Raw genomic sequence first — 12,355 nt, forward strand, 5'->3', positions numbered from 1 at the left:
CGCCGCGGAGCGGAGCGCGGGGGCAGGGGGCGGGCCGGGGTCAGGGCAGAGGCTGCGGCCGCGCCTCCGGATTGGCCGGGACGCTGTGGGCTGCCCGGGCGCGCGGCGGGGCGCGGGGGGGCGCGGGGGGCGCGGGGGCGGGGCGGGGCGGGGGCGGGGCCTGCCGGCGCTCGCCCGGCCCGCCCCCCGCGCCCGCGCCCCCCGCGCCCTCCCCCGCCCGGCCACAGGAGTTTTTAAAGTGGGCTGGCGGCCGCGGGGGCCGGACATTCGAGAGCGGCCCGCGGCTCAGCCCCTGCGCCCGACGCAGCGCTAGCCAGAGGCGGCTGTACAATCCTCGGCAGTGTCCTGAGACTGTATGGTCATCTCCGCGGTCGCGCCCGCCCGGCCTTGGACTCTTTCAACTCAGGTCTTTGCAGCCACTCCTTCTTCTCCTTCTTCTCCTTCTTCTTCTTTCTTCTTCTTCTTCTTCTTCTTCTTCTTTTTTTTTTTTTTTGGAAAACCCAGAAAAGTGACCCCTCTTCTTGGGAAAAAAAAGGAACTAAGGTCCCGCTCTCGCTGCCCTCCTTTTGGGTTTGACAGCCTCCTCCCACTCCTTGCCCCGACCCCGCCTCCCCGCGCAGGTTCCTCCCCGGCACCTTTCTCCACCCTCCTCCCCGCACCCAGCCAGCAGCCCGCAAACTTCCACCCGACGGTGCGGGGCGCTCGGGACCCGCGAGCACCCAGGACCTTTAACGCTGGCCCGGGCCGCAAGGAGTAGGCGAGGGCCACAGTGAAGGCGGCGACTGCAATCCCCCCCCGGCCGGGGAGCTCAGGTGTCCGGCGTCTCGGAGCGCCACGGCGACAATGACAGCTGACAAGGAGAAGAAAAGGTAAGCGGGCGGCTGAGCCGGCGCGGGAGCTGGGCTGGGGGGGACGGCCACGCCGCGCGGGGTCGGCGCGCCCGGGAGAGGCTGGGAAGGGGGTCCGAGAGGAGTTTGAGGTCGGAGGATCGGTTTGGAGGGCCTTCGGGGGGAGAGCAGGTGCCCCGGTCGCGGAGGCGGCGCTTCGGCTTCGCCGTGCAGGGTTGTGCGGCCGAAGAGATTGCGAATCTGCGCGCGCGATGGGGCCAGGAGGCCCAGGGAGGTGGCCCTGGAGGTCGGAGGGGCTGTGGCGCGGGGGGTCTTCCCGGAGGATCCCAGAAGCTCCAGCCCCGCGCCCCGAACTCCTGTGGCCAGCGGGTTGAAAGGTTCCTGGGTTGACTTCACCGAGGTCAACTTTCGGCTTCCTCGGGTCTCTCGATGTGCGGCACCATCCGGTAGTCTTTTTTCCTTGGGACCCCCCGGGTCCTTCCAAATGAGCTGCTGCGCTCACACTGCGCCCCAGGCTGGCCCGGGGGCCGGAGGCGGAGCGCGGCGCTGGGACGCGCCTCCGCGGAGGGGCCGGGACGCGGCGCAGGGCCCCGCTCCGGGTTTGCAGATCCCATTGAAGCTTGGAGAACCCCCCTTCCTGATGCTGCACCTTGACCTGGGAGGAGAGTGTGTGGTGGGCCGGGGTGCCTCGCGGGGGCAGATGCGCCGGTGTGCGGGGGGGGGGGGGGGATGGCGACACCGCGTGCCCCCGGCGAGCCCCGGTGTCTGTCCCAGGAGGACAGGGAAGGGCAGCCACGATCTGCCCGTCCGGCCTCGCGAGCCTCTCGGCACTGGGTGAGAGGCAACTCTGGCCAACTCTCACTGTCTTCCCGCCCCCTCCCGGCCGCTCCCCGCCCGGCCTCTCCCCGCGCGCGAGGGCGCAGGCTGGGGTTCGGCCTCGCCGCGCGGATGGTGCGAGGCTGGCGGCCTGGCCCCCTGGCCCCTGCCTGCGCGGGGGCTGCCCCGGGGGGTGCGTTTTCAGCCTCCCCCCGCCCTCTCTTCAGCGGCTGCTCGGCGGGCCTGGGTTTGGAGGGGAATGGACTCGAACATGCGGCCCGCGCCGCGGCGGATCCACCGCGGGGCTGCGGGGCGGCGGGGCGGGGATGGGGGGCCGCGCGGCGGAGGGACGGGGTGACTGTCCCGGAGAGCTCAGTGCCTGGGTGGATGTGCCCTTGTCCCGACTGCCACTGCGGGACCTGCGCCACAAACCGGGTATCTTCTGGTCGAAAGCGGCGGTTCCCACCTCGCGGCGCATCCACCGCAGCGAATCGCACGCGTTCCGGCGGGGCTCTGGGGCCCTGACTCCCGGGTCTCTGGGGGACCCGGGTCCCTCTTCCCGGCCGCAGCTCCCCCTCCCGCGTCGCTGTGGCGCCCGCACCCCTCTCCACCGGCCCGAGACGCGCGAGGGAGCGTGGGTCCCCGGGGCCTCGCAGCTCCCCTGGGGGCCCGTGGCTTTTGAGGGCGGCAAAGCCAGGAAGAGACCTTCAGATCCCAACACACGTTGTAACACCAACATAGCCTGCATCAGAATGTTCTCATTCATTTGGGGAATATGAATAATAGTGAAAAGGAATATAAGAGAAGGGAGAAGAAATGTGTGGGAAATATCAGAAAGGGAGACAGAGCATAAAGACTCCTAACTCTGGGAAACGAACTAGGGTGGTGGAAGGGGAGGTGGGCGGGGGGTGGGGGCGAATGGGTGACGGGCACTGAGGGGGGCACTTGACGGGATGAGCACTGGGTGTTATTCTGTATGTTGGTAAATTGAACACCAATAAAAATTAATTTATTAAAAAAAATAATGCCGATAATAATGACTGAGCAACCAGAAAACAAAACTATAGTCAGCTCTTCTGAGCGCGCTGCGGGCCCCGGAGCTGGAGCTGGCGAGGGAACTTGGGGTACATTTTACACTGCGATGCCTATCGGGGACTGTCGCAATCGCGGAGGTGGGGTCTGATGGTAATCTTGACAGTTGTGTGAAGTGTTGGCTTCTCCTCGAGGCTCTGCGCCGGGTTCCTGTGTTTAGTATATTAATCGTGGCAGGAAACTTGGGAACAGGGAAAAGAAGTCCTAGGACCTGCTGTAATGCCTCCTTCGCTGGAGATGGAGGGAGCTGGAAATAGGAAGGAGAAGGCAAGAAGTGGGGTAATCAGACTCCGAACTACTCTGGAGAGAGCCAGGTTTAAGAACCGCGGTGGGGATGCCCGGTGAGCCTCCCGCCTTGAAGGCCTGGCTGCCTCCCAATTCCGAGCTGGTGTGTCTGTCCTCTGCGACTGGTGATTTTTCTGTTGTAGACTGGCAGGACAAACAGCGGGCCCCTCGCCTTCCAGAGTCCCATGAAGGGTTGTCCAATTCCTGTTGGGCTAATTGTTTTTGAAATATATTTACTTTTCCATCTGGCTGTTTGTTGGCTGCAAGCTCTTTGCCGGACCAATGTGTAATTAAAGCACGTGAACCAATACGTTCAAAGTTAGTGTGTCATCTGAGTGTCTGTTCTGAGCTTTCCAGAAGTGCCTCACAAGTGCAGTGTGATGCCTGCTCCAGGGGCTCTCAGGAGGATTCTGCACATCCGTTCTTAAGATTTGTCATTCTGGCTCAGCAGAGCCACTTCTTTCCCAAAATTCAAGAGGCACAGAACATTTGCAATGTTCTTTCTAACAACAGCCTTCAAGAAGTGGGCAGGATTATTTTGTTCCTAAACGTTCATGCCTTGATGGATATGTTAATGTTTAATAATAAAGCGTTTGCTTTCTAAATGTTGGCTGGCTGGCTGGCCTCCATGCTGGGTATCAAAGTGCATTTGATGGTACATTCATTGGGCATTCTCATTGACCTCAGAGAAGGTCAGAAATGGAAGCTTGCTAAGAGTACTGCACACACTTACCTTTCTGTGTCAATCTGTTAGGAGGATATGATGATCTCATTATTAGGGTTCCTGATTTTGTGAAGAGTGAGAAAGTGTTTGGGGCACTTGGATGGCTCAGTTAAGCGTCTGACTCTTAGTTTCAGCTCATTCAGCTCAGGTCTTGATCTCAGGGTCCCCAGTTCAAGCTCAGGCTCAGCAGGCCATTGGGGTCCATGCTGGGCATGGAGTCTACTTTTTAAAAAGCCAGAAAGTGTCTCACTTCCTGATAAAACAAGTTCTGAGTCCTTTCCTTGGTAGAGGGGAGAGTTTGGAAATTCTTATGTGTGTAGGGATTGGTGAGTGGTTCAGGTAAAGGTAAATGAGATCTTTGGATAATCTGGGAGCAAGGTCCACTCCAAAGCCAGACCCAGCTCAGAGTACCTTTCTGGAATGCTTAGATCACTTAATTCAGGGCCAGCGATAGAAGGAGAGTTAGAGACATCTGGACCAGAAGTTTTCAAACTACCTCTTCCTCTTCCTCCCCCTGCCAGCTGGACTTAGTTATTCCTCTGCTAAAATAAAATCAAAGCCCATCTTTTCCCAATTCTGATGGGAAAACTATTGCTACACAGTTTTTCTCAATTTAAATATATTTTCTATAAATATTCCTTCATCATTTGATATCTCTGTCCACTGCTTTACCAGAAATCACCAGACTGCAGGGATGGTAAGGGGTTGGTTTAACACATTCTGGGTTCAGGCACTTACTATTTAATTCATATAGCTTTCAGGAAGCTCAAAAAGAATGCTGTGATCTCAGGTTTTTTTTCAGCATTGCTAATGGGGAGTTTAACAATCATTTTTATAAGGGGTGATGGAAATCATCTAGTTTGAGGCCTAGAGAGGTTCAGTGGCTTTTCCAGTCACAAGGAAACTTAGTACTAGTAAGAATCAGAACCCTCGTTCCTTACTTTAAACTAATTATGTATTTTCCAATTGTTGACAAAATAGTATCCCCAGCCCTGAAATGCCTCTAAACAGTGAGAATGATTTCCAAAGGATTACAGTGCCCTCTCCCCCACCCCCGCCAAATCACTGAACCTTGCAGAAAGGAGATTTGCTCTTCTAGATAATTATAAAAGACTTCAAGCTGCAGCAGGAGTGGTTCTGTTTGCTCTTTGCAAAATAGGAAGCAGGGTTGACGCTGGTTCCATTGTCCATAAGCTTTGGGTAGTACAAATTCATTTGTTTTAGGGCTCTCCCTTTATTTCACTTAGAAAAAAAGTCTACTTATATGTGGACCTCATTAAACAAAACCAATGCAACGACTGTCCTACAGGAGAGTAGATTGCTTTGTGAAGTAGGGAACCCCCTGTCAGCCAGAGACATGCAAGCAGCTACTAGACTGATTCCTGTACTGAATGAGTTGGCATTTTCTCTAGGAGTGAAAACTGTGAGACTAAAGCTATTTACTTCACTTAGGATGTAAATCAGTCCATCTGCGTGTGTATGAGCGGGCGTATGCATATGTGTGTGTAGGGTGATCCTCAACTTTCCAGAAATTTATTGTATAAAATATTTACAGAGAAAAGAAATCAATTAGATAATTCTCGGTGCCACGGATCATAGCCCTATACATTTGGAAATGCTTGCTGTCATTATCTCTATATTTAGGCTTTTCTACTTTTCAGGAAATCTGTCCAGTAGTACTTGATTTTTACGTATTTTCCCCAGTTCTGTCTCATACCAACATGACTTTTCATTTTCATTTTAGCCTAATGAATCTTCCTTCTTGCTTTTAGTACTGCCCATCACTGATAGCTCATCGCTGATTGGGACATTAGCAATGTTTGCTCATGGAGCCCCCAGTATCATGATGTCAGCTTTCTTGATGAAAACCAGCTCTGCTGTTCACACCATGATATAAATCAGTAAGACAGCAAATGTGTGTTGAACACTTGTATCTACTCTGGATAAAATGCTAAAGAAGAGGCTAAGAAATAGGGGATATGGTGCTTTCAATTGCGTAGTTTGATTGGTGGGGGGAGGAGGAGACACATAAAGAAGCCTACCTAAATATGTAGATAGGTAGCAGCTTACATGTAACTTTCTTGTTGGGATCAAATCTTTTGAAGTTAAAGATAAGAAGCTCCTAGTAGCACTTCAGGCAGTAACCACACAGGCAAGCACACACAGTTATTGAAAAGTGTTGTGTGGGTCTATGGGTGGGAGGTCGGGTCCCTAGTTTTCCCTGTAATCATAAAGGGCGGATGCTGACAACCAGCATGGAGACTGTAGGGTCAAATGGGGATGGTCAGGGTTGGGGGTAATAAGAGTAAGGGAAAGGTGGGGATTCAGGAGGATTGCCTGTTGTGCACTCTACAGAAAGGCCCCCAACGAATAACGTTTGCTGTTGTTCTTTAGAACTTTTGGGTGTGAAGCATGGGAGGAGGTGTCCAGTAGGGTTCTGAGAATGATAGGGATACAGGTTGTGGTCCCTCTAAGGCTAACAGTGCAGACAGCTGTGACTTCAAGAAAGCCAAGAAGAGAGAGGGAGAGCTTCTTAACCTGGACGTTGTGCATAAGCTTCAGGGGTGGTCTGTGAGCCCCCAAAATTGGGTGCAAGATATTACATATATAAACTTTTTTTTTTCCCCTGGGAAGTCTGTCCAGCTTCCAATGGCCTTTCAAAGGTTCTTTGATTCGAAAAAGGCAAGCCGTTGTTCTTCAATGTCTGATTCGATGACTGCCTTACATTTCAGGATCTTTCTGTTCAGGTCCCAGATAGTTCCCACGTTTCACTGCCAGTGTCTCTCCCTGTCTTGAAGATGGGGGAGGGGCTTGGTGTGTATACCTAGTAAAGATTTTGTGGTGCACCTTAGCTTTACCTGTACCTGGCTGGGCTCTCTGCCCTCCTACATGTCTGCCTTCAGTAATGGAAGGAGGGGGAACGAGCCTGCAGCACAGGGCTAGTTCTGGTGTGATTCATTTCCTTTCTTTTGGGGGGAGAGGAGGGGCAGAGAGAGAATCATAAGTAGGTTCCACGCCCAGCACAAGCCGGATGTTGGGCTCCATCCCACAACCTGCCCCCCTCCTCCAGAGATCATGACCTGAACCCCGCCATGAAACTGTGTCCTCACATTTTCCACCGTCCTCAAATAGTTATTTGGAAGCCCCTTTAATACACTAAGAATGCGTGTGTCCTTAAGAGAAATCATACATGCAGCAGGACAAAACCATAAAGCCTGAACACTTTAGTCTCATTTGTGCAGGCTCTGTTCTCAGAACTTTACATGGATTAACTCTTTTAGTTCTCATAACAGCCCGTGAAATAAGCCCTGCCATTATCCCCATTTCACTGCCAGGAAAGCTGAAGTATGGAAAGGTAACTGCCAAAAGTCAAATAGGTGGGAGTGGGATTTGAATTAGGCAAAGTATCTCCAGAGTCCATACGCTTAACTGGGGGTCCCTTCTCCCTCACCTTTTCTAAGCCATCTATAAAGTATCTAATACCATGCCTCACCATGATCAGTGCTCTATGACTGATAACTGCTTTTGCTGTTGTAGTTATAATTATTATAATTACTTTTTTGTGACTCATCACTGTATTGTGCCTCACGCACAGGCAGGGATTGAAGATCTGAAGGTGGACTTGGAAGTCCTGGAAATTCTTATTTTTCGTGGGTTTTCCTCAACTCTGACAGGAGGCGGTTCTCTGCTGTCCCCAAGAAGTTCAAAGCTTTCCACCTCCCACCCTTAACTGGTGGCAAGACTTCAATAATTACTTTAGCCTTCAGACTCCATTGTGCAGAAGAACCTGTTAGAAGTCTTCCTCTGTGGCTTCTGAAGAACCATCTCCAAATCAAGATGCACAAGACTTCCTCTAGCTCTTTTGATCTTTGCAAGGACAGGAAGGAAAGAATGGATGGGGGAATAAAGAATAGCTAAACTTTTTCAATAATAATATGTTGCATTTGTAGAGAGCCCTTTCTCTAAGGAGCCTTGAGCTTTCAGAGCCATCATACCTTGACTTCTGCTCCGTGAGCCTAGAGCATTTTCTGACTTTTCCCTGTGCTGTAAAGCATAAGTGCACCAACACATATCATAAGAGAGACAGAAGCAAGTCCTCTTGGCAGTTGCCCATCACCATATGTGTGGTAGCCGTGCATAGGTATGTGCTACTCACCGCATCTGTGATTTCCAAGCAGAGTCTGGGTGTTATTTGTTGCCAGTTGTCTGATCCTGCTATTGAAAGCCACAGACTGGCCTGCAAGTATGAAGTCAAGAAGAGTGATGGGGCCCTTTGAGATCTCTGGAATCAAGCAGACAGGTGCAGAATGGGTTAGAATGTTATTTACTTCTAGGTGGCCTTTTGTTTTCCTAGTTTCTCTAGAACTATGGTTTGCTTGACTGCCTCAGGCTGTTTCCAGATGCCACTTGTACATCAGCAAAACATGTATATGGCATAACCATCAGCAGCTTCACGTGTTCCCAGAAAGCACACATTTCCCCCTTAATCTGGAAAAATTCTTCAGTTTTAAAATTATAAGTAACTTTTATGCAATATAATGACTCTGGGAAACAGTTCCTATTCTCACATGGGAAGATATTTCAGAAAGGGTGGTTCATCAGTAAGGAGAATGACCCACTGAAAAAGTGGATTTATCTGTCACACACGCACCTGGCACTTTCCCAATTCTACAAAGCCATCTGATTGTTAGAACTCTCATATACCTCTGGTGACTTCCTGCATTCTCTTTTCATGGCGCCCTCCAATAAAAAAAAAAAAAATCAAACCTAAGAGGTTAGTTCTAGGAATCTTAGCAGATAAGTGATTTTATTGGATTAGGCTGAGTGATAAAACACATGGGTGGGGGAAAAGCACCATTACACCATACTCGTATTGCCCCCATTCCCGTGTCGGCTTCCTCCAAATGCTGGGGGTCCAGCCAATATTATACTTTCCGTAGAAGTTAATCAACTCTGTACAACTTTAGTTGATTCTCTCAGTCTCATTTTCAATCTGAGGCTCCCTGCTCTTGTGGGGTGTCAGTGATTTGCTATGAATAAGAGACACACAAGCTCAATGTGAGATGGTTCAGAAGCATTTTATAAATCCTTTGCTTTCTTTAAAGATTTTATTTATTTATTTTAGAGAGAGCGAGAGAGCACGCGCGCATGAGTGAGGGGAGAAGCAAGGGGAGAGGGAGAAGCTGACTCCCTGCTGAGCAGGGAACCCAATGCAGGGCTCAGGGATCATGACCTGAGCTGAAAGCAGAGGCTCAACTGACTGAGCCACCCAGGTGCCCCTATAAATCCTTTAAAATGCATCAATTAGAGTATATGGTTATTTGTGGTGGTAATTATTCAAGTCCCTGTGCTATGTGTCTAGCCACACAGTGCTTTCTCTGTGTCTTGATGTTGTATCAACATATACACATATTTTTACTCTTGATATCAAAATTTTCCAAAAAAAGTTTTTCATATTTTTACCACTTTGTATAATATTTGTCCTGACTGCCCCTGGGCTGGGTAGGGGGAAGGAAGGGCAAAACATTATCCTAATTTTGTACTTGGGAAATTGAGCTGTGGACAGAAGCAAATCATGCTGTCTGCAGTGAAAGCTACCACTGGACCCAGGTCCTTGGTGAGGCTAGGCCTCCTGTTACAAGGTAATAAAGAGCCCAGAGCACAAAAGGGGTGACTCAATCTTCAGTGGTAACTATTCTCATTACTAATGAGTAATTGCAGCAAATATTTACAGGCCTCCTTCCTACCTTTACAACTTCCTGTTGCTGAAGCACTTTGGAGTATTGAGAAAGATTGTCCTGGAAAAATACGTCATACACAGTTGCAGGAAAGAGTGGCTTTAAGCACACACCAAAAAATTGGTTGCTTTGCTCTGTTTATGAATTCCACATGGAAACAACAGAAAATTATGCCTTTGAGGGGCTGTTTGAGGATCCATTCCAAGACACTTTATGTATTTATTTATTAAATATTTTATTTATTTATTTGAGAGAGTGTGCAGTGAGAGAGAGACAGAGAGAAAAGGAGAGTGGCAGAGGGAGAGGGAGAAGCAGTCTCCTCACTGAGCAGGGGCTCCACACCAGGATCCTGGGGTCATGACCTGAGCCGAAGGCAGCCACTTAACCAACTGAGCCACCCAGGCACCCCAATTCTAAGGAACGTCAAAACAAATTTAAGAAAATCAATTCTGAATGATTGAATATCTGGGAAAATGGAACACAAGATGTTTTTACAGATTATTCTGTAAAAGTTAAATTTTTGAGTTTGAGCACCGGTGGTTTGGTAGACATTCTTTTATTAACACAATCTCTACAATATTTTTTTTTGAATGAAGACAGTCATGTATAATGGAGTAAACCAGGATATACAAAATATGCCATGCGGGCAGTGCAAGGAGCAGACTCTCATGACTTTAATAGAGATTTCAGGGCAAATCCAGATAATGCTCATTCCCTATACACTTGGTTTAAAGAGCACTCTGGTGAAACTTGCTTTCTTTAGCGTCTAAACCACTGTACCCTTGTATTTCTCTCCTGTGTTTCCAAGAGTCCTCAGATGCTATTTTAGAATGGCAGTATTCACTCCAGTACTGGCTAAGGTTGGTGAAGCTAATTTTGGTGTCCAGGGTAAAGGGGGAGAGAAGTCCTCCGCAAAGCCAAAAGGGCTTTCTGGTGCCTGGGTTTGGAGCAGCGTGGTGTTAGCAGACACACCGTGTTTCACCTTTAGAACCTTTATTTGTGTGCTTGCACAACAAATGTTTACCCAGATATTAAGATAAGAAAAGTATGAAGGTCACATTTCGCTGGTGAGAGGGGAGCTTCTATAAATGTAACCATATCACTATGCAGCAGGAGTCTGTCTTTTATTCTATACCAGGGACTTAGGGGAATTAATGGTGGGTGGGGCATGGGAACCAGGCCTTCACAGTCTTTTTGGCTTCCTTGCCTGCCCTCTGCAGGTCCTGGCTCAGCTGATGTGCCCTTCCCACTAGGCGAGGCCCTTTGGGGTAGTCAAGAAGTCACAGGAAATTGTAGGCCACTGTGTGGTCCTGTGGGGCTCCATGGAAATCATTGCCCACGCACTTCCCTGCTATCTGACTGACTGTGAAGCAGCCTGGCTACTAAAATAGCTTTCCTAGGCTCTCAGAAGAGGTTTGCATGGTGCTGATACAGCCCCTATTTTAGGCCGAGTTGTCAGGTCCTCAAGGCACAGAGAGTCTTCAGGGTGAGAAGAGGGTTTCTTTTTTGTTGTGGATTTGAGTGTTTTTCCTAAAGATGTCTAAGGATTAGCTTTTCTCAGAGACTGATGAAGACATGGATCCTTGGTCCAGTTTCCTTCCCAAGGGCATCCTACATGGCATTGGAAGTTCCCCTCACTGACAGTAAGGGATCCCACCCCAGCTCTCTCCCCTCATCCACCATAACCTGGCAAGCCTTTTTTTTGTTTTGTTTTAAGATTTAATTTATTTATTCATGAGACACAGACAGAGAGACAGAGACATAGGTAGAGGGAGCAGCAGGGAGCTTCATGTGAGACTTGATCCCAGGACCCCGGGATCATGACCTGAGCCAAAGACAGATGCTCAACCATTGAGCCAGCTAGGTGTCCTAAGCCTTCTGAGCTCCTTCATGTAGACTCCTCCCTCTGCCCTAATGGCTTGTTTGGCTTGTTTATCCCCAGGTCACAAGATTCCTTCCCACCTGGATTCCCTCCACCTTCTCCTTCCATCTTGAATGCTCTCTCTCCCTTCTTCATCTCCTCAAATATCCCCACTTTCCTAGGGCAACCCCAGCAAAGCCTTCCCAAGCCTGCACCTCCCCTTCACCCCTTTGTAGCTCTTCCTTAGGTTTGCCAAAGAGCCTGCTTGATTCTGTTTCCTTGTTATCTAATGACATTCTACGTGTTCTTGTCTTCCCTAACTAGATTGCATGTTGCCTAAGGGCCAGGATGTCTAATTTTCTGCTGTGCTCTATAATACTTTCCATAGTTTGAGTCCCTAAAATCCTACCTCATTTTTAAAAATCCTAGAATTGCCTTTTTGCTTTCTCTTGGGTTCTGCTTTCTTTCATTCATGTAGATTTGAGCCCTTGACTCCTTTACCTTTAAAAAGAAAGAAAAAGGAAAAGAAAAACTTGGGAGAACCACAGGCAGGTCTTGTGGATTCATGATTTTACATAAAATGCAAACATCAGGTTAGTGTTATGTTAATGCTTCACTTCGGGAATGCCCAATACACCAAGGCAAGTGCCAGCCAAACAACAAAGCACTCCAGCTTAGTCTCAAAGTGTAAAAGGCCAGATGGGAAACTGGGTGCAGGAGAGTATACAGCTCTCAGTTCAGAAATCATCTTTCCTGGGGAGCCTTCCCTGATGAGCAGCACATTGATAACCCCTATATTTATGTCATCTTCAGTCTGTATTATTTGTATGATGCTTTTATAACTTGCTTTTGAGTGTGTGTGTGTGTGTGTGTGTATCCCTGTCCCTGAAAACATTTAGGTGGTAAGCCCTCCATGAGCAGGGACCAGTCATCTTTTCTCCTTTTTTCTTCTTTTTTTTTCATATCAAACTTACAGTTTTGTTTTATTCAG

At 49.3% G+C, this 12,355-nt stretch overlaps 1 protein-coding gene across 1 annotated transcript in view; it reads left to right on the top strand.

The window, feature by feature from the left end:
* The first annotated feature begins 257 nt into the window (after positions 1-257).
* EPAS1 (endothelial PAS domain protein 1) overlaps positions 258-12,355 on the top strand; it is an 84,499-nt gene continuing 72,401 nt past the window's right edge. The window contains exon 1 of the mRNA XM_055327976.1: positions 258-869. Coding sequence (XP_055183951.1) covers positions 844-869 — 26 coding nt within the window. The 5' untranslated portion in view covers positions 258-843. The remainder of the gene's footprint in view (positions 870-12,355) is intronic.

The sequence above is a fragment of the Nyctereutes procyonoides genome, unplaced genomic scaffold, assembly GCF_905146905.1.
Source record: "Nyctereutes procyonoides isolate TBG_1078 unplaced genomic scaffold, NYPRO_anot_genome, whole genome shotgun sequence".
NCBI classification, from domain to species: Eukaryota; Metazoa; Chordata; class Mammalia; order Carnivora; family Canidae; genus Nyctereutes; species Nyctereutes procyonoides.